Raw genomic sequence first — 22,847 nt, forward strand, 5'->3', positions numbered from 1 at the left:
TGTTGCAAAAGTTCAAATGTTGACTGGTTCAGATGTTCCGACTCTTGCTGACGCTTACAATCGTCTGAGTAGACTTGCGATATCTCTGCCACAATCTCAGCCTGTGACTCAGACATCTGCTCTTGTTGCCCCATCTAGTTATGGCCGTGGAAATATTCAGAATATCAGAGGACGAGGACGTGGACGTGGTATGGGAGGCAGAGGAAAGTTTCAATGTACGTTCTGTGGAAAGTCTGGACATTTAGAAGATCGTTGTTGGGATAAGCATGGTCGGCCAATCTCTTTTGCATCAAAGTCATATAATCCTAAAGCTCATGTTACTACTATTGAGGCAACTAATGCACAAGAGAATCTCACTACAAATGAAAGTAGTATCACCCTTAGTCGTGCGGAATATGATGAGTTGATTGCTCTCCGACCTTTGAGTTCTAGTTCTCCTGTAGCTGGTATTGCCTATTCAACCGGGAATCATCTCCATCCGAATGATAGTAAGTGGGTTATTGACTCTGGTGCATCCAGACATTTGTGTGGAAACTCTCGTGTTTTTTCAAATCTAAAGGTCATTAAGGCTCAACTTGGAGTCTCATTAGCCGATGGGAGCTCCTCCCCGGTTGTTGGTCAGGGAAATATTTCTATATCCTCCTCATTACAGTTGAAAAATGCTCTTCATGCTCCAAACTTTCCTCAAAGTTTACTTTCTGTTAGTTGCCTTATAAAAGAACAAAATTGTAGAGTAATATTTGATCCAATGGGTTGTCATTTTCAGGATTTGCTGACGGGGAAGAAGATTGGTGGAGGCTATGAAGAAAATGGAATTTACTACCTACATCATCCAATGGGTCTGTTCATGCTGCAGTGGACCATTCATTCAGCCCTGTTCAGTGGCATCGTCGTCTTGGTCATCCTTCATTGTCAAATCTTCGGTCGGTCTTTCCTCAGATTTCTTCCACCACATCATTTCAGTGTGAAGCATGTCAGTTGGGCAAGCATCATCGAAGTTCGTTCCCTTTGAGTCAGAGTCAGTCTAGTAATAAAGTTTTTGAACTTCTTCATGCAGATGTATGGGGTCCTAGTAAGATTCCTACTAGGACTCAGTGTCGGTATTATCTTGTTATTGTTGATGATTTCTCTAAGTTATCATGGGTATTTTTAATAAAAGAACGATCTGAAGTTTCAAGTCTTATCAAATTCTTAATTCTTGAAATAAAAACTCAGTTTGAATCTATTGTCAAGATTGTTCGCACTGATAATGCTCTTGAGTTTAAATCAAAAGATTTGTTACAATTTTACCAAGATTATGGCATCCAACCACAAACTTCCTGTGCCTATTCATCTCAACAAAATGGGGGTGGCTGAGCGAAAACATCGACACCTCCTTGATGTTGCAAGGACCATTATGATTCAATCCAATGTTCCTGCGTCATACTGGGGTGATGCGATTACCACTGCTTGCTATCTGATCAACCGCATGCCTTCGTCTTCTGTGGGTGATCAAATTCCATTACATATCCTAAAACCTAATGCCCCACTTTTTTCTTTCTCACCAAAAATATTTGGATGTGTCTGTTTTGTTCATAAACTTGGCCCTGACCATGATAAATTAGCAGCTCAAGTTACAAAATGCATATTTATTGGTTATCCGAAAAATCAGAAGGGCTATCGATGTTATGATCCTATTTCTCGCCGAGAGTATGTCAGTGCGGACGTATCTTTCCTGGAATCCTCTCCATATTACTCTAGTTTCGGTTCTCCACTGCAGGTTGATCCAGCTGAGTCTTTTCCATTACCTGTACCTCATTTTCCTTTGGAATCTGTGCCCTTCTTACCGAACCAAACTTCATCCTCTTCCAGATTTAATAATCCTCCATTGGTATATGTGCGTAGAGCTCCACTTCCGCAAGAGCCTTCTGTTAAAATGTATACTCAAAAACATTATTGTAAGTATAAATATATATACTTATATACCTAGAGATACGTATACATATGTTATATGTATACGTATCTCTAGGTATATAAGTATATATATTTATACTTTTTTCCCCTTTTTACCCGAAAAGGGTATTTGAGTCCTTTTACACTTTTGTGCATATTCCATTTGGAATATGTTGTAACTTTTTCTTTATTTTTTAATTTCTTTTATTTTTAATTTTTTCCTTTTTGCTTTTTCAAAAAGGTGCCTTGGGGGTCTCCCCAATAGAGTCGTTGGGGAGCCCCCAACGGTCACAATTGTGACCGTTGGGAGCTCCCCAACGACTCCTTTGGGGAGCCTCCAAGCACCTCCCACTTCTTGTATAAATAGGGGTGTTCCCCCTTGTATATTGTTAAGCTTGAGAGTCTCAAGCATTCGGTTCCTTCTATAAAATACATGCCATTGTGCATGTTTATTATTTTTACGCTTTTGCGTATTTGTTCAAGTATTGTGAGAGTGCCTTCGTGCACATCCTTTTTTCATATTCTTTGTGCTCGTATGTGTATTGTCTTTTCATAGACAATTTTACATGGTATCAGAGCCAGGTTGATTATTGAAGATCGTGGGATTCTCCTTTTTTTCGAGTGCCTCGAAAAACGTGCCTTCCGATTCTTGGAGATTGAAGTGGTGGATCTTTCTTCTCAAATATTTTAGAAGGATCTTGTGCAAATTTGGTGTTGGAAATTTTGTGTTGGTACGCTTTTTTCTCTATCTCTCTTCTCTCTAATGGGTGAAAAAGAGTCCCATTTTGCTCTTGGTTTCAAATTAAATGGGTCCAACTATCATGTTTGGGCCGGAAATATGGAGGCTCATATAAAAGGGAAAGGCCTATCGGGATATGTTCTTGGCACTATTCCGGAACCGGAACCCAAGATTACCATAGTTAAAGAAGGCGAAATCAAGATTCTTGAGGGAGAAGAAAGAACCAAAGCTCTTGAAGAATACTCCAAGAAACACGATGAATGGGAAATGAAGAATTTCAAGATTCTCTCTTGTTTTTTCTCATCCGTAGAAACTAAGATTAATGCCAACATTATTAAATTCAAAAAGGCATCGGAAGCTTGGCATTATCTTGAAAAAATGTACACCTCAAGGGATCTCTCTCACAAGTATTACCTTCAAAAGAAGGCTATCTCTCTCTCCCAAGGTGAAATGACGATTAGGGAATACTTTGCCGATCTTTCCTCTATTTGGGATGAGCTTGCAATGCTTGAACCTAAATGGAGTGGAGAGGCAATTGAGCTCCGTCATAAGCAACTTGAAGAAGATCGGTTCTTCAACTTCTTAAATGGGCTAAGGCCCGAATTTGAGCAAATAAGGTCATCTCTTCTCTCCTCTTTCACTCCCCCTTCTCTTGAAGATGTTCTCACCAAGTTAAGTGGTGAAGAGACTCGTATGAATTTATGTAAACAAGGACCAAATGTTCTTGCGGTCCCTTGTAATATTGAAGAACATAGTGAGGTCAATGCCGTATCAAGACCCGGAAACAATGTAAAAACCTATCGTCCCCCTTATTTTAAATTCCAAAATCAAGGTGAAAATGGTGGTCAAAGAGGAAGAAGGGACTATAGCAAAACTATTTGTCATTTTTGTAAAGAACCGGGACACATCAAACCCGTTTGTCCTAAATGGAAGAGACTTCTAGCTATGGCTACTACTGGGGTACCACCGAAGGATGAGGCATCTTCAAATGGGACCCTTTCTATAAATCAAATAGTGGAAGCCCTTCAACCTCTCCTCAAGGGATCTACCTCCGGTGCGGCCGTATCCACGTCTTCTCCTCCAGGTAAAATCTCTTGGCTTTTGGACTCTGGTGCATCTTTTCATATGTCCCCAATCTTTTTGTCACTTTCCGATTATTTGAAAAATCGTTCCCCATCTTATGTCTCCACTGCTATGGAACCTCTCTTGAAATTAAAGGAATAGGTAATTTTGAAACTCAAGAGTTTTCTATTCCAAAAATCAGATTTATACCTAAACTTAACTTAAACCTCCTCTCTGTTTCTCAACTCACGGACCATGGCTGTGATATTAAATTCTCTTGTGACAAATGCTTAATACAGGATCGCCAGTCCGGGAAGTTGATTGGGGAAGGCTTTAGAATAGGAGATCTATACTATATGGAATCTCTTCAAGTTCCAAAAGTTTTGTGTAATGTTGCCCGACATAAAGATATAAATGTATGGCACAAAAGACTTGGTCATCCTAATATCACCAAGTTATCATATTTACATTTTGCAAAAGACCTATGTAAAAGCTCTTTTTCTTGTAAAGACTGCATTCTCAGAAAAATGCGCAGCTTATCTTTTGAGCAAAGAACTATGTTCTCTTCCAAAACTTTCGAAATTGTTCACTCAGATGTTTGGGGACCCGCACCTGTGGTTTCAAAAGGAGGTTTTTCTTATCATGTAATATTTGTGGATGACTTTTCTCGTTACTCGTGGATATATTTTCTTAAGTTTAAACATGAAGTGTTTTCATGTTTTAAAAATTTTCACTCAATGATTAAGAATCAATTCAATAACAACATAAAGATTTTTAGAAGTGACTCTGGGGGAGAATATCTCTCCAATCACTTTAAGGTATACCTTGAGGATCACGGTATTATTCACCAAAGGTCTTGTCCTAAAACACCTCAACAGAATGGGTTGGCTGAAAGGAAACATAGGCACATTATTGAGACCACTAGGACTCTTCTTATATCTCAAAATATTCCTAAAAACTTTTGGGCCGAAGCAGCCCTTGCTTCTGTTTATTTAATAAATCGTCTACCATCTAGGTTATTAGGCAAAATATCTCCTTTTCAGATTCTACATAAGCTTGAACCTGATTATAATAGGTTAAGGGTCTTCGGATGTAAGTGTTTCATACTTACGGATAAGAATGACAAGCTTTCACCCAAGGCTATCCCTTGTGCTTTTCTTGGTTATTCCGAAACTCAAAAAGGGTTTCGTTGTTACGATCTTCGAGAAGATAAGCTATATGTCTCTAGAAATGTAACTTTTTTAGAAAATGAGAGTGGTTTTGAAAAAAATGTTTCTCAACAAGAAAATTTTGATTACTCCTTATTTGACTTGTTATCTAGTAATGATGACATATCCAGTGATGATGATGTATCATTAAACCATGATGAGGAAAATGATGAAGATATTGGTGAACATAATGATCCAGAAAGTAGAGTTCCAAGTGAGCCTATTACCTACTCTCGTAGAAACCAAGACACCTTTAGAAGTGCTATTGATCAATATAGTGAGCTTTCCACTCCTCTTGACCATAGAAGATCTGAAAAATATAGAAAACCTCCAACCCGCTTTGTATCGTTTGATTCTTTTTCACCCCGATATAGGGCTTGTCTTAGTGCTATTCACTCTTATTTCGAACCAAGAAATTTTGCAGAAGCTAATAAATGTATAGAATGGCAAAATGCCATGCAAAGTGAACTTAACGCTCTTAAAAGGGCAGGAACTTGGGATTTTCAAACTCTACCTATAGGAAAGAAAACTATAGGCTGTCGATGGGTCTTTAAAGTTAAAACTAAGAGTGATGGTTCTTTAGAAAGGTATAAAGCTCGGTTAGTTGCTAAAGGGTATGGGCAAGAGTATGAAATTGATTACGAAGAAACCTTTGCCCCTGTAGCTCGGATGGTTACCGTTAGGTGTCTTATTACTATTGCATCTATTAAAAATTGGAACATTTTTCAAATGGATGTTAAAAATGCTTTTTTAAATGGTGATCTTAACGAAGAAGTATATATGGATGCCCCACCAGGCATGATAATTCCTAAGGATAAAGTTCTTCGTCTTCGTAAGGCTCTCTATGGCTTAAAGCAGGCCCCCAAAGCCTGGTATGATAGATTTACCAGTGTAATGTTGGAAAATGGATTTTCATCATGTTATACTGACACTGCTTTGTTTACTAGAAAATCTAATGCAGGGATTATAATTCTATTACTTTACGTTGATGACATGTTAATAACAGGTGATGATGTTCAAGGAGTCAAGGGTATTAAGTCCGTCTTGACTTCAAAATTTGAGATGTCAGACTTAGGTTTTCTGACATATTTTCTTGGAATTGAGGTTGCCTATTCGCAACGTGGTTATTTTCTATCTCAATCTAAACTTGCCTGCGAGATTATTGATAGGTCAGGTATTTCTGATGACAAAGTATGCGAAACTCCTGAAGTTGTGGGAGCAAAAATGAAGATTGACGACGGTGTGCCTCTAACCGATCCTACCCCTTACAGGCAGTTGGTAGGGTCTTTAATGTATCTTAGCATTACTCGACCCGACTTGTCACATGTTATACACATCGCCAGTCAGTTTCAGCATGCTCCTACAACCATTCATATGAGTGCTGTGCTCCGCATCATCAGATATTTGAAGGGAACGGTAAATAAGGGAGTATTTCTATCCTCTTCCTCTGAATTGAAATTGCTTGCTTATACTGACTCAGATTGGGGAGGTGACCCTAGTAACCGTCACTCCACCACTGGTTTCTGTGTTTTCTTAGGTGAGTCCTTGATCTCGTGGCGATGCAAAAAACAACAAAAGGTCTCCCTGTCATCCACTGAAGCCGAATATAGAGCCATGGCATCTACCACCATGGAAATAGTATGGATTAGAAGCCTCTTGGAAGATATGGGAGTAGTTGTCAAAGAACCAACCAAGCTTTGCTGTGACAATAAAAGTGCAATCTACATTGCCAAGAACCACACATTTCACGAGCGAACAAAGCATATAGAGATGGACTGCCATTATGTCAGGGAAGAATACTTGAAGAAGGTCATTGATCTGCCATACGTGACGTCTGAGTATCAACTTGCGGACTTCTTCACAAAAGCACTTTGTTCGCCTAGATTTCATTTCCTTCTTAACAAACTTGCGGTTATCACACCGTAAGTTTGAGGGGGGGTGTTAAAATGTATACTCAAAAACATTATTGTAAGTATAAATATATATACTTATATACCTAGAGATACGTATACATATGTTATATGTATACGTATCTCTAGGTATATAAGTATATATATTTATACATTTTTCCCCTTTTTACCCGAAAAGGGTATTTTAGTCCTTTTACACTTTTGCGCATATTCCATTTGGAATATGTTGTAACTTTTTCTTTATTTTTTAATTTCTTTTATTTTTAATTTTTTCCTTTTTGCTTTTTCAAAAAGGTGCCTTGGGGGTCTCCCCAATAGAGTCGTTGGGGAGCCCCCAACGGTCACAATTGTGACCGTTGGGAGCTCCCCAACGACTCCTTTGGGGAGCCTCCAAGCACCTCCCACTTCTTGTATAAATAGGGGTGTTCCCCCTTGTATATTGTTAAGCTTGAGAGTCTCAAGCATTCGGTTCCTTCTATAAAATACATGCCATTGTGCATGTTTATTATTTTTACGCTTTTGCGTATTTGTTCAAGTATTGTGAGAGTGCCTTCGTGCACATCCTTTTTTCATATTCTTTGTGCTCGTATGTGTATTGTCTTTTCATAGACAATTTTACACCTTCATCTTCTTCTTCTCCTGAGGTAAGTTCTACTGACAATAGTGTTCTTCAGGATGATGATAACAGGCCTATTGCTCTACGAAAATGGACAAGACAATGCACCTTATATCCCATAGCTCAGTTTGTCTCCCATGCCAGAATTGGACATAAGATGAAGTCTTTTATTTCAGCCTTGTCTGCTGAAACCATTCCTCTGAACTATCAGCAGGCAGCACTTGATAATCGCTGGAAGATGGCTATGCAAGAAGAAATGACAGCTTTGGTATCTCAGCATACCTGGGATCTAGTTGATTCCCCAGCAGATGCTGACATTGTTGGTTGTAAATGGGTATATACAATAAAGTACAAATCTGATGGTTCTATTGAAAGGTACAAGGCCAAATTAGTTGCGAAAGGATATACCCAGACATATGGAATTGACTTCTTTGAAACGTTTTCTCCTGTTGCACAGATGGGTACCATCCGTCTTGTTCTCTCAGTAGCTGTTCAACACGGCTGGAACTTGTGTCAATTAGATGTGAAAAATGCATTTCTTTATGGGGATCTCTCTGAGACTGTTTACATGCAACAACCTCCAGGTTTTGAGGTTGAGGGGGAGTGTCATAAGGTGTGCAAATTGAGAAAGGCGATTTATGGCTTGAAACAAAGTCCTCGTGCATGGTTTCAAAAGTTGTTTGAAGTGATGTCAAGCTTTGGTTTTAACAGATCAGCAGCAGATCATACTCTTTTTATAAAGAAAACTAGCTCTGGCATAGTTGTTATGGTAGTATATGTGGATGATATCATTCTTACAGGAGATGATGTGAAAGCTATTGAAGCCACAAAAGCTCATCTTCACAAACACTTTGTTACAAAAGACCTTGGTTCACTCAGGTATTTTCTGGGTATAGAAGTTGCTAGAAGCCGTGAAGGGATGGTTCTGTCTCAACGAAAGTATGTTCTTGACTTATTAAAGGAAACAGGCATGTTGGAAGCTAAACCAGCAAATATTCCCATGGACCATAAAGTTCAGTTGGTTGAAGAAGGGTCAAAACCTGTTGATAGCAAACGCTATCGCTCACTAGTAGGGAAGTTACTATATGTAACTGTGACCAGACCAGATATTGCTTTAGCAGTAAGCAAAGTTAGCCAGTTCATGGACAAACCAACTGAGGTACACTGGAATGCAGCCATAATGATTCTCAGATATCTAAAGTCCTCTCCTGGAAAGGGGTTACTGTTCAAGAAAGGTGGAACACTGGAGATAGTAGCTTATTCTGATGCTGACTATGCTGGATCTGTAGTAGATAGAAAGTCTACCACAGGATTCTGTGTGTTTCTGGGAGACAACTTGATTTTATGGAGAAGTAAGAAACAAAATGTGGTTTCCAGGTCGAGTGCAGAATCAGAATATCGGGCTATGGCCCAAACAGCTGCTGAATTGATATGGGTTCGCACTGTTCTTAATGATCTCCAGGTGAAGGTTTCCTCTCCAATGACCATGATGTGTGATAACAAAGCGGCAACATATATAGCAAACAATCCTGTCTTTCATGAAAGAACAAAGCACATTGAGGTTGATTGTCACTATGTAAGAGATATGATTCAAGCTGGTCATATCACTACAAAATACCTAAAGTCTGAAGACCAAGTTGCAAATATGTTTACAAAGCCTCTTGCTAGGCCTAATTTCTCCAGATGCTGTGACAAGCTGAGCATGATAGATATCTATGCTCCAGCTTGAGGGGGAGTGTTGAGAATAGGTGGTTTTTTAGGTTAAGTTATTCTTTATTAGAGGTTTTCTGAAATATTTTTTTTATAAGGACTTAGATGTAATTTCTCAGTTTTTGCCTCTCTCTATTTAATATAGAGAGAAGCCCTAATCGTGGTTAACGAGTTCTATTGTGCAGCTTCTCTCTTCCTCTCTCTCTCTCTCTCTACACACACACAGGTGGCTGTATATCTCTTCTCATTTTACATATACATTACTTGACATGTATTGTTTTTGTGATTTCTTCAGCACATTGCAATGAATACTAGAATGCCTTTTGCTGCAACGTTTTATAATTTCTCTTTCAACTCATCTTATTCTAGCACTAGAATCTCTCATGGTATAGAATATAGATCAGGCTATGTCACATAGGTATGGTTGCTGAACGTGATACACTACTGGCATGGTTGGTACATTAGGGCTGTTTTCAGTGCAGCTGTTGTGTGTGTGTGTGTGTGTGAGAGAGAGAGAGAGAGAGAGAGAGAGAGAGAGAGAGAGAGAGAGAGAGAGAGAGAGAGGGTGGGTACTGCTATGTCATTCTTACATGATAGAGATTATTGTGATTTGATTGATTACTTTCACCAATATTGTCATTGAATAGGTTCACAAATTTGGTTATGTTCTCCAAAGGCCAGATATAAACACTGAATAACTGTTTATTGTTTAATTTATTTATGGTTATATCAGTATTGTTTGTTGATTAAGCTTGTAAATATGATTATCACAATATTTACTTGTAGGCAAAAGTTGTACTCATGGTAACTGAAAAAAAAAGATTCCTGTTTGCTGATTTAGTCTAGTTTTACTTGATTTGTGCATTAGGGTTGTAACTGCTGTAGTATATCTGCCCATGCAACTGTAGACAGCGTGTTTTTCACCACACATTTATTTGCATATGATCATGTATATGATAAATATATGTGTGCTTATTTTATCATGCGGTGACTTTTTGCCCTAGGTGATATTTTGATTATTTAAACTTTTAATACATTGATTCAAATAGTTGGCATGAAAATGTTAATCATGACTTTTATATGGGCTTCTTGTGTAGTGGTGCTCTCATGGATGATGCAATGATACTAGTTTGTGGTCATTCATTTGGGAGTGGTGGCATGCAACAGGTTCTTAGAATGGTGAACAATCAATACAGCTTTATTTCTTTTTGCCTTTTCTGTTGCTTTTTATTATGGTTCTGATGTTCTAATGGTTGAGAGATCATTAGTGCCATATTTGTGGGGTTGAACCCTAGCACAAGCTGAAGTTGTGGTTTTGCTACATGTATACCCTTTTATCATTGCAATGATGATTTAACTGCAATTGTATTTTAGATTATTCAAGTAAACTCCTTTTTAATAAAATTACTATAATGCCCATGGTTGGTGACAATTAATGCATCAAATCACTATGTCATGTTTTAATTTGTAGGGAACTTGTTAATGTCTACTGAACGCCATGGATGTTTAAAACTCCCTTTTTCGTAAATATCATTCCAAATCAGATCCAGAGTTTGAAAAATTTATGACCACCACCGAAAACCCGAATCTCAATTTATTTGTGATAAGAATGAAGCTATTAAATTTATGGGTAGCTGGTGGATTCTGAATGACCAAGTTTTGTGAGAAGTGCTACTGGTAGAGGCACACAAATCCAAGTACTCTATCCATCCAGAGAGTACTAAAATGTTCAAGGATTTACAACATGCTTTTTGGTGGAATGGAATGAAGCGGGACATCGTGGAATTCGTATCAAAATGTCTCACCTGCCGAAAAGTAAAACTAGAACATAAAAAACCAGGTGGTTTATTACAACCTTTGGAGATTCCAGAGTGAAAGTGATACGATATTACCATGGATTTTATAATCAGGTTACCTTGAACCTATGTATTTAGTTGCTTTTAGCAGTTTCTTATCCACAGTTTATTCAAATGCTATTAGCTTCTTATTGTTGGTATGCTTTTCTGGTTGTAATGTGTGTCTGGCAGGATAAGTCATTGTACAATCTAATTTGTTGCTATTATTAGACTATTAGTCTTTTTTTTTTGTTTGCAGCATACTCTAAAAGTTTTCCTTTTTAAGATTTTTTAATTTCTAGCTTTTTTTGGTTCTTAAAAATATCTAGTTATTTATGCTTGAGGCTTATGTCTGAATGTCTGAGTTTTATGCTTAATCTCATGGAAAACTTAATCTTTTGTCTTTCTTTGTGTTGCCTCTGTTTTCCTCAGCTTCTGAATATTACTACATTTCTGCCAGTAGACGTGAAATTTTGCTTTCATTTCCAAAAATTTGAGTGGGAAACTCAGTGGCAAAAAGTCAATAGTTGGACTATCATGGCAATAACATAGCATAAGTGAACGGTTGCATAGACAATTTATGTCCTGAATCTTGTTGGCTTTCCATACTGTTGAGAAAGCATTAGAGCTATTGGGTTTTCAACTTGGATTCAGTAGGAAAGTAAATAAAACACAACTATGTAATATTTTTTTGGAACATGTCATTTTTTTGTAGAATCTGTGGTTTCATTTCTGGACCAAAACAAATTGCTTTGTAAATTATGTAATCTTTTAACAAAATATCATTATCTTTTATACTTTAAAGTTTAAACCCAGAAGATTTAGTTATAAGCTTCTTGCAGTGCATTTTTTTGCAATAATCTCATAATGAATTCATTTCTTATATTGCTTATTACATTTTGGACAGTTTGTGTTTGTGAAACCATTCTTTAAGTACAAATTTGGAAAAAAATAATTTTACTACTGTTTTTCTATAATATCAGATTCTTCTTGACATCCCTTGCTTTGAATGGGACTCTGATGATCCCTAGATTCTTTATCTCAGAATACAAAAGAGAATATCTGGAGTCATTGTGCATCTGTTTTCACTTTCTTTATCATTCCATACACATACCTGCATCTTGCTGTCCGATTCAAAAAAAATTGTCTATGAGCTATAAAGTTGATCTCCCAAAATGCCATTAAAATTCTGGGTGAAGGTAAGCCAAAGACCAGAACAAGTGCAATCTGTATTACTCAAGATGGTCATTTTGGACTTCATTAAATCTGGATCAGCATGTGCTATTTGGTCATGAGAAGGTTTACTCCACATTTGTTTTTCCCATTTAAAAGCTTTAGGTGCTATTCATACATAAATCTATTTTATGAGGTTTGATGTTGCCCAGTCAATATCCAATCTGTATTCAATAAATGAATTGGATTTGAATATGAAATTGGGTTTATCACATTAACAGCTGGATCTGGATGTGTTAGCTATGATCCAGATTCCAACCTTTATCCAAAGTACAACCATATGATGATTACAAGAATCTTCAAACACGAGCAAATTCAAGACATATGCCTGACAGGGAAGTCTCTAAACCCTAGACATTGTAACCTTCAAGGTTCCAAAAATGCTTGGCTCTTAGAATTCCTTTCTTCATGGTCCTGATTCATCATCATCATCATCATCAACCCTCATCCCAACTACATGGGGCTGGCTTTGTGAGTCCTATTTCTCCATCCCGTTTTATCTAGAGCTATAACTTTGATCAGTTTACAATCCTTCATGTCACCTCTAACTGCCTTCTTCTAAGTCTTCAGTGGTCTTCTTTACCTACTTCCTTCCACTTATATCATCTCTCAGCCTTTCTCATAGTCACAATTCCAATCTCTCTCTCTCTCTCTCTCTCTCTCTATATATATATATATATATATATATATATATATATACCACACACTCACACACACACACACACACACACACTGTTGGGAGGGTGACTAAATGCGAAAGTATAATGAACTCACAGTTGCTAGCTTTTGTGTAATTCACTTGTTTATCTGTATTGGTTGGAAAATGGATTTCTTTTTCATATGTATCAAATTGTCTTTGATTAATTAATTGCCTATTGATCTATTTATAACATGCTTGTATGTGTGACCCTCAAAGAACTTTCACATGCATGTAAATCCTATGGTTATTTACTTGGTTACATCTTCCTAATATTTGTCAGGCATGATGTCAACTAGAAAAGGCATTTGCCTCTTCTTTTTGTAATATGTCAGTCATTTGATCTGTTCTGATATTTATTGGCATTCAGCTAGATTTTGAAGTATCTTTTTCTTGCCTTTCATAATCATAATTATGTTAAATTATGTAAATCAAACATGTAATTTAGTATATATATATATATTATATATAAGGTAATACATATACATATATTATATATATATGTATATGTATCTACTTATTATATATAAAAAATATATATATTTTTCTATCGTTAGTCTTAGGGGTAGTTTAGTCATTTTACGCATATTCCTTTTCATGAATATGCTTGTATTTTCTTTTGTATTTTTCCTTTTTTCTTTTTTTCTTAATTCTTTTTCCTTTTTCATAAAAAGGTGTTGTACTTGCCTTGGGAGGGGCCAACCCACTAGTCGTTGGACCCCTCGTTGGAGGGGCTCCAATGACTATGTGGAGCCCTTTCCAAGGCCTCCTAATGCCCTATATATATGGGCCCTATTTCTTGTATTTGGGCAAGGGTTGTGGGACTATTTCCCAAGCTCATTTTATTGTTTATGAATCTTATGAGTACATTTGTACATTTGTGAGTTTGTGTATTGTGCACAAGTGTTTCAAGTGTTCTTGTTGTGCATATGTGCATGCATTTGTTTCCAAGAATATTGTAATATTGATTGTAGTATCTTGTTGAAGATACTTTCACATGGTATCAGAGCCTCGTTGAAGAAGGATCGCGAGTTTCTTCATTTTAAGTGCCTCGAAAAACGTGCCTTCAAGCTTTTGGAGTTTGAAGTGGATCATCTTTTTCGGGCAATATTTTAGAATTCTCTTTTATCAAGAAAGATGCGAAAAATATTTGAGGTACGTATTATTTTTTGACTTTTTTCCTCTCTAATGGGCGAAAAAGACTCCCACTTCTCTCTTGGGTTTAAACTTAATGGCTCAAACTATCATGTTTGGGCCGGTAATATGGAAGCCCATATTAAAGGAAAGGAGATTTGGGGTTACGTTAGTGGTTCAATACCGGAACCGGAACCCAAAATCACCATCATTGAAAAAGGGGATATTAAGATCCTTAAAGGGGAAGAAAGACAAAGGGCTCTTGAAGAATATTCTAAAAGGCATGACGAATGGGAGATGAAGAACTTCAAGATCTTGTCTTGGATTTTTTTATCTGTTGAGACCAAGATAAACGCCAACATCATCAAGTTTAAAAAAGCTTCTGAAGCTTGGTTGTACCTTAAGAAAATGTACACTTCAAGAGACTTGTCACACAAGTACTATCTCCAAAAGAGGGCTTTGACCCTCCAACAAAATGAGATGTCCATTCGAGAGTAGTTTGCCGAATTGTCTTCTATTTGAGACGAGCTAGCTATCTATGTCACACGGACTCAGCTAGGGAGGCGCCGCACCCGAGTCGACACGCCCCGACACAGGTGCGGACACGGGTGCGGCTTCGGACTCGGCCCGGACTCGGTCAACGAGTCGAGGCCGAGTCTGTCCTTTTTTGGGCTCGGTCAACGTTGATCGAATCCAAAAATTGTCCATTTTAAGGTAAAAAACAAAAAAAAAATCATTTCTGGAGCTTCTGAGTAACCACTTATTCTGGTTGAACTGGGTTTTCTTAAGCTACTCTCATTTTGTGTTAAATGTTGCTAGAATAACTGGAGTCTCTGTTGGTCCTTTTAGTAATTCTGTTAAATTAAGGACTTTGTGTTAAGATTTTGTTATGGTTGGATTTCTGGAATTGAAAGTCTTCATTATGTGATTCCTTGTCCTATCAAATTGGGTGCGAGATCCCTGCCCATGCATGTCAAGGATGGTTCACTATAAATAACCATCATAATTATGTGCAGACAAATTTTTGAGAAATTTTGACATTTCTATCTTTTCCTTTTCTTGGCAGTATGTACATTTTTTGCAACGAAGCCTCAAACATAAGCCCCAGAAAAAAAATTCCGGGGGGCGCTGCCCCCCTACGCCCCCCGCCAGGGGCGTCCCCCCTGGACCCCCCTTTCTGCAAGGGCAAAAGTACAATTTTCAAAGTTTATAAAAACACTCATGTCAGTGCCAAACTTTAGAGGACAATATCCACATATATGCACACAAGATATATTATTATTAGCCGAGTCCCCGTGTCCAAAATTTTTAAAATTGCGTCGCACCTGTGTCGCACCTGCACCCATGTGGCATAGCTAGCTATGCTTGAACCAAAATGGAGTGGAGAAGCAATCAAATTAAGGCACAAACAACTAGAGGAAGACCGGTTCTTCAACTTTCTAAATGGTCTTAGACCTGAATTTGAACAAATTCGGTCCTCTCTTCTCTCCGCCTTCACATCTCCCTCACTTGAAGATGTAATCACTAAGCTAAGTGGTGAGGAAACCCGTATGGGGATTAGCAAGAGTAATCCTAGCATTCTTGTTACCTCTTCTACTCAAGAAGATTGTGAAGTGGTTAATGCCGTGTCTAGACCGGAAAATAACGTGAAGACCTATAGACCTCCACATTTCAAGAACCAAGGTCAAGGAAGAGATGATCGATATGGCAAAAGAGACTATAGCAAATTGAATTACCATTTTTGTAAAGAACCAGGGCATATCAAACCCATTTGCCCTAAATGGAAAAAATTAATTGCAACGGCTATGGCATCCCAATCGGAGGAACGACCTTCGTCATCAAGTGAGTGTCTTTCTCTTCAACAAATAGTAGAAGCATTGCAACCTCTTCTCAAGGGAGGCATTTCTGGAGCCGCTATGTCAACTTACTCACCCCCAGTAAGACATCTTGGCTTTTAGATTCCGGGGCATCTTTTCACATGACCCCAAGTACTTGCTCTCTTTCCGATTTTTCTAAAAACTCTCTTCCATCCTTTGTCTCAACCGCAGATGGAACACCTCTTGAAATTAGAGGAATAGGCAATTTTGAAAAACAAGATTTCTTTGTTCCAAAAATTTGTCTTATACCAAAACTAAATTTAAATCTTCTTTCCGTCTTCCAACTCTCGGACCATGGTTGCGATATAAAATTCTCTTCTAATAAGTGTTGGATACAGGATCACCAGTCCGGGAGATTGATTGGGGAAGGCTCTAGGAGAGGGGACCTCTACTACGTTGATTTTCTTCAAGTTTTCAAGAATCAATTTTGTAATGTTGTTCAAAACAAAGATATTCATATATGGCATAAGAGATTGGGACATCCCAACATTTTTAAAATCTCCTATTTGCCTTTTATTAAACATCTTTGTAAAAGTAATTTTTTATGTAATGAATATATTCTTGGGAAGATGAAGAGTTTACCTTTTCCTCAAAGATCCATGTTTACGACAAAACCCTTTGAAATTGTTCATTCCGATGTATGGGGTCCGACTCTCGTGATATCTAAGGGAGGATTTCCATATTATGTGATTTTCGTGGATGACTACGCTGGGTTTTGTTGGATTTACTTTCTTAAACATAAACATGAAGTTTTTTCAACTTTTAAAAATTTTCATATGATGATTTTAAATCAATTCAATGGAAGTTTAAAAATCCTTAGGTCTGACTCTCGAGGAGAATACCTCTCAAATGAATTCAAGAGTTATCTTAAAAGTTTTGGTATTCTTCACAAAAAATCTTGTCCGAAAACCCCTCAACAAAATGGATTAGCCGAACGAAAACATAGGCATATCATTGAAACAACTAAAACTTTGCTCATTTCACAAAGTATTCCAAAGAATCTTTGGGCTGAGACAGCTCTTACTTTTGTCTATCTCATAAATAGACTCCCATCAAAAAATTTAAACAAGATTTCTCCCTTTGAAAAATTATACGAAAAAGAACCTGATTATAGCAGGTTAAGGGTCTTTGGATGTAAATGTTTTGTCCTTAATGACAAACTTTCTCCAAAGGCCATTCCTTGTGCCTTTCTTGGCTATTCTGAAATCCAAAAGGGTTTTCGTTATTATGATGTCAAAAATGATAAATTGTATGTTTCTAGAAATATGAGTTTTTTGGAAAATCTTAGTGGCTTCGAAAGTTGTGAATCTCATAATGAGAATGTAGATTATTCCTTTCTATTTGATCTACTAGCTAGGGACGATGATACTAGTGATGATGAGTCAAATCAAAATAACTCAAGTGATATTGAAACCGAGGAAAACACTCCCTTACTCTCTCCATCTCATCAACATATTGATGAAGGATTACCTAGAGACCCTATCACCTATATTCATAGAGATAGAAACACCTTTAGAAGTGCTCTTGAAAGATATGATAATGCTAGTCCGAGTGTTCCTCAAAGTGAATTCATCCCCCGTAGAACTGAAAGAAGTAGAAAAACTTCCTCTAGGTTCATTTCCTATGACTCTTTTTCACCTAAATATAGAGTCTGCCTTAGTGCCATCCATTCTTATATAGAACCTAAAAACTTTGAAGAAACACGAAAGTACCCTAAATGGATTATAGCAATGGTAATGAACTTGGAGCTCTGAGAAAGGCCAAAACTTGGGAGTTTCAAAATCTTCCTAAAGGTAAGAAAACAATAGGGTGTAGATGGGTTTTCTAGGTTAAGACTAAGAGTGATGGATCTCTTGAGAGATATAAAGCTCGATTGGTTGCAAAAGGGTATAGTCAAGAATATGAAATTGACTATGAGGAAACTTTTGCTCCTGTGGCTCGAATGGTCACTATCCGATGTCTTGTTGCCTCAATCAACAAGTGGAACATCTATCAAATGGATGTTAAAAATTCCTTTTTAATTGACGATTTAAATGAAGAAGTTTACATAGATGCTTCACCTCGGAATGAAGACTCCCAAGGGGAAAGTGCTTCGTCTTCGAAAAGCACTTTATGGTCTTAAACAAGCCTCCAAGGCTTGGTATGATAGGTTTAATTCTATAATGATTAAAAATGGTTTTTCTTCCTGTTTTACTGACATCGCTTTATTTGTTAGAAAATCCAATGCAGGGATTGTGATCTTATTATTATATGTAGATGATATGCTCATCACTGAGAGTGATTCTAACGGGGTTAAGAGTATAAAATCAATTTTGAAAGATAAATTTGAAATGTCTGATTTGGGTTTTTTAACTTACTTTTTGAGGATTGAAGTAGCATACTCTCATAGAGGGTATTTTTAATCTCAAACTAAGCTTGCTTTTGAGATCATTGACATGTCAGATATTACAAATAAGAAGGTTTGTGAAACTCCTGCTATAGTAGGGGCAAAGATGAAAATTGATGATAGTGTTCCTCTTTCGGATCCTACACCCTACAGACAGCTTGTAGGATCATTGATGTATATGAGTATTACCAGACCAGATATATCTCATGTAGTGCATACTGCAAGCCAGTTTCAACATGCGCCAACATCAGTTCACATGAGTGCCATCTTGCGAGTCGTAAGATACATAAAGGGCACTCTAAATAAGAGATTTTTTCTGTTTCTGATTTAAAATTAATTGCTTATACTGACTCTAATTAGTGAGGTGACCCAAATAACCGTCACTCCACCAAGCTGTGTTGCGACAACAAGAGTGAAATCTACATTACGAAAAATCACACTTTTCATGAGCGGACTAAACACATCGAGATGGACTGTCACTATGTTCGTGAAACGTATCTCAAAGGAGTCATTAACCTTATGTCACGTCAGAATATCAATTGACCGATTTCTTTACTAAAGCTTTGTGTGCTCCGCGATTCAACTTTCTCCTTGGCAAACTCTCGGTCATCTTGCCCTAAGTTTGAGGGGGGGTGTTAAATTATGTAAATCAAACATGTAATTTAGTATATATATATTATATATATATATATATAAGGTAATACATATACATATATTATATATATGTATATGTATCTACTTATTATATATATAAAATATATATATATATATTTTCTATCGTTAGTCTTAGGGGTAGTTTAGTCATTTTATGCATATTCCTTTTCGTGAATATGCTTGTATTTTCTTTTTGTATTTTTCCTTTTTTCTTTTTTTCTTAATTCTTTTTCCTTTTTCATAAAAAGGTGTTGTACTTGCCTTGGGAGGGGGCCAACCCACTAATCGTTGGACCCCTCCAACGGTCACATTTGTGACCTTTGGAGGGGCTCCAACGACTATGTGGAGCCCCTTTCAAGGCCTCCTAATGCCCTATATATATGGGCCCTATTTCTTGTATTTGGGCAAGGGTTTTGGGACTATTGCCCAAGCTCATTTTATTGTTTATGAATATTATGAGTACATTTGTGTATTGTGCTTTTGTGCACAAGTGTTTCAAGTGTTCTTGTTGTGAGTATGTGCATGCATTTGTTTCCAAGAATATTGTAATATTGATTGTAGTATCTTGTTGAAGATACTTTCACAAATTAAAGGGATTATTTTTCAATGTTTGTGCAGCAAGCTTGCTATACCTGTGGTCAAGAAATTTCTGCTGATTCTGTGTCACCAAATCTTTGTAAGAACATGGAACTGCTGTTACTTATGAGTGCATATAAGGACTTTATATCATTCTAGTGTTAGACTGCCTTATGTCTCTTATCATTGAGTTTAGTTGGTAATGGCGGTCAGATTGCGATGATTTATGGCAGAATTGGCCACCCTTTTACACGCCTTCCTAATTTCTTTGTTTGTTGAAAATTTATTCTGATATTAGTACCAAAAAGTTTTTCTGTTTAAGAATGAGGAACCTTATTTGCAGTTATCTAGTTTCGGTATTAGTAATGCTTCTCGGCACATAAATACCATTAATTCTGTTTAGCCTTCTGTGAACAAATTTCATTAATCAGATGTTTCAGTAATTTGCCAATAAATACACACGTACTGGGATTGTTGTGACTTTTGCATGCTTGCGGATATGCGTATGGGTAATATTAACCACCGCTAATATACGTGGAATAATCATAATTGATGTGACATTTTTATTTGATCTTATATTACATTTTATGGTATGCGTTGGAAATAGCCATAGTTGATTTAATCTTGTTTTAAATTGTAGTGTTTAAGTGTCTTATTTTTCGCTCCCTTCTTTTTTTGTGATCCTGAGATTCGAATGAGTTTAGGAGTGGATTTGATGATAAAATACATAAAGTTTCATAGCCATACTTGGTTAAGTAGTTAATGATGAAGGATGAATCCCTGAAAAAATAATTGTTGTGGAATCAAATTTGCTGAAGATCGATGGAGGATGGGTTGGATCCTAAGAACTAAATATTTAAAGTGCTTCAACTGTTGGTTACAAGCTTTTGGGCATTCTCAAGGTATCTGGAATGAACTGTGGATTCCTGGGAAGCTCCTAGGTGGGCATTCTAAATTTTTATAAATTGGGGGGTACCTTGGGTGAGAAATATAAATGTTATTAAACGGTGATGAATCTGATAAATCTGGTCTTGCATACAGATGTAAATGTCAAGTAACCGGAAGAATGCTGTTAGGAATTGCATAATGATAAGGGGTGGTTGAAAGCCTCAGAATGTTAAATTATGAATATCTCCACGTTTGCCTGTGCAGGAAAGAAGGAACGAAAATTGGGAGAAGAGGCTGCAGGGAAAAACACGTTAAGAAGAACTTAGCGTATTCTCATTGTATTAGGTTTTGAGTATATAACAAATACATAATTTTAGGGTACAAAAATACTCTTTTAACAACAAGCATAATTATAATACTTCCAACGTTTGGATCTTGATCCGATTCAATACAGAAGTCTGGTCTGGTCCTGCACAGATCCGACTTGGGTCCAAGACCCAATAACGACTTCTTTTCAGCCTCCCTCAAGTTGCGCATGGTCCTGGACCATGAACAACTTGCCTTTCAGAAACCAAAATCTATCCTTTGTCAGCCCTTTGGTGAAAATATCCGCAACTTGCTCTTCAGTTCGCACAAACATAGGCTCAATCTCCTTTTCTTCAACCTTTTTCCTGACAAAATGCTGATCTATCTCAATATGCTTTGCTCGACTATGATAGATGAGATTAAAGGACATATTGATGGCACTTTGATTATCACATAATAGAAGTGATCGAGCAATCGGTTCTCCCATCTTTGTCAGGAGATGTCTTATCCATGTAGCCTCAGCAGTGGCAGCATCCATCAACCTTTGTACTCAACCTAGCAACCACTTTTTGCTTTCTACTACTCCAAGAGATCATGTTTGATCCAATGAAACTACAATAACCAGAAACTGACCGTCGTTCATCTGGGTCACCCACCCAATCAGCATCAGCATAGATAATGATTTCATGGCCGTCTTGATTTAATTCACTTTTCCTGTACACCAACCCATCACCAATTGTATCCTTCAGATAACGAAGTATTCGCTTAACTGCCTCCATGTGCGATGTATAAGGTTCATGCATAAATTTAAATACCTGATTAACCGAATACACTATGTCGGGTCTAGTAAAAGTCAGGTATTGCAGCATGCCAACTATGCTACGATACCTAGTGGGATCTCCATATAAATCCCCTTCTTTAGAACTCAATTTCTGATGGATGATACTTGGAGTTGTCAATGGTTTACAATCTTTCATGCCTGCCCTACCATATCTCCTTCTGACTGTAATCTGTAGGACAATCTTCCCTAGCATTGGAGAAGAGTTCTGAATTTAACCATGGATAGTACACCTCAACACTGGGACTTCTTGAATCAGCAACATGAAGACTTGGAATATCAGGCTGATTGTCAAAATTCATCTTGTCAAAAACGACATTTCTCGATATTTTGACGCGTTTGCTCAATGGATCATAGCACCTATACCCCTTGTAGTCTTCAACATATCCCACAAACATGCACTTTAAGGCTTTGTTCTGAAACTTATGTCTCAATGAGCTGTCAACGTGAACATAGCACACAGATCCAAACACGTGTAATTCATGATAGTCGGGATGTATGCCAAACAGAGAAAAAAGTGGTGACTTATTTTCTAAAATGGTCATGGGCAATCGATTTATCACATGGACTGTGGAGTGAAAAACTTCTGTCCATAGGGTGATAGGGAGATTACTCCAGTGCATCATGCTCATTGCACTCTCAACAATATGTCGATGCTTCCTCTTAGCGATACCATTTTGTTGAGGTGTATGTGGGCAAGACACTTTTCTCTTTATCCCATTATGTTGAAGAAAACCAACAAAATCACTAGAAGAGAATTCACCTCCTCCATCACATTGAAAATTGAGAATGTTAGTAGAGAAATGATTTTTGACAAAGGAATGAAATTTTTGAAACAATCCAAAAAATTCTGATTTGTGTTTCATGAAAAATATCCAAGTATAGCGTGAATAACTATCAATGAAAATAAGGTAATATTTACTACCAGAAACAGAAGCAATTGGGGCAGGACCCCAGACATCAGAACATATGACCTCAAAGGGCCTTGAAGCTCTCTTATTAATTGAATTGAAGGGCAAAACATGACTCTTACATAAATGACAATTAGGACACTTTATATCACTGGCTTCTGAACTCAGACTGAACTTAGGAATGAAATTATTCGAGACAAGTTTTTCAATAAAATGACGACCACAATGACCCAAACGACTATGCCAAAGAGTTGGCTTATTGCATTCAGAAATGACAAACACATATTCAGAAGAAACAAAAGATGGATGCTGATGAGGCTTCAAGGATGAACAAG

At 37.3% G+C, this 22,847-nt stretch overlaps 1 protein-coding gene across 6 annotated transcripts in view; it reads left to right on the forward strand.

Moving 5' to 3' along the window:
• LOC149846223 (uncharacterized) overlaps positions 1–22,847 on the forward strand; it is a 46,540-nt gene that overhangs the window by 18,512 nt on the left and 5,181 nt on the right. For 2 of the 6 annotated variants that reach the window (XM_089997887.1, XM_089997889.1), the window contains 2 exons: positions 10,275–10,356; positions 19,612–19,669. In XM_089997887.1, the coding sequence (XP_089854013.1) occupies positions 10,275–10,356; positions 19,612–19,669 (140 nt within the window). The remainder of the gene's footprint in view (positions 1–10,274; positions 10,357–19,611; positions 19,670–22,847) is intronic. The other 4 variants (XM_089997888.1, XM_089997890.1, XM_089997891.1 and 1 more) reach the window with 4 other exon arrangements.

This window comes from Nuphar pumila, chromosome 2 (assembly GCF_984573655.1).
Source record: "Nuphar pumila chromosome 2, dmNupPumi1.hap1.1, whole genome shotgun sequence".
Classification (NCBI taxonomy): Eukaryota; Viridiplantae; Streptophyta; class Magnoliopsida; order Nymphaeales; family Nymphaeaceae; genus Nuphar; species Nuphar pumila.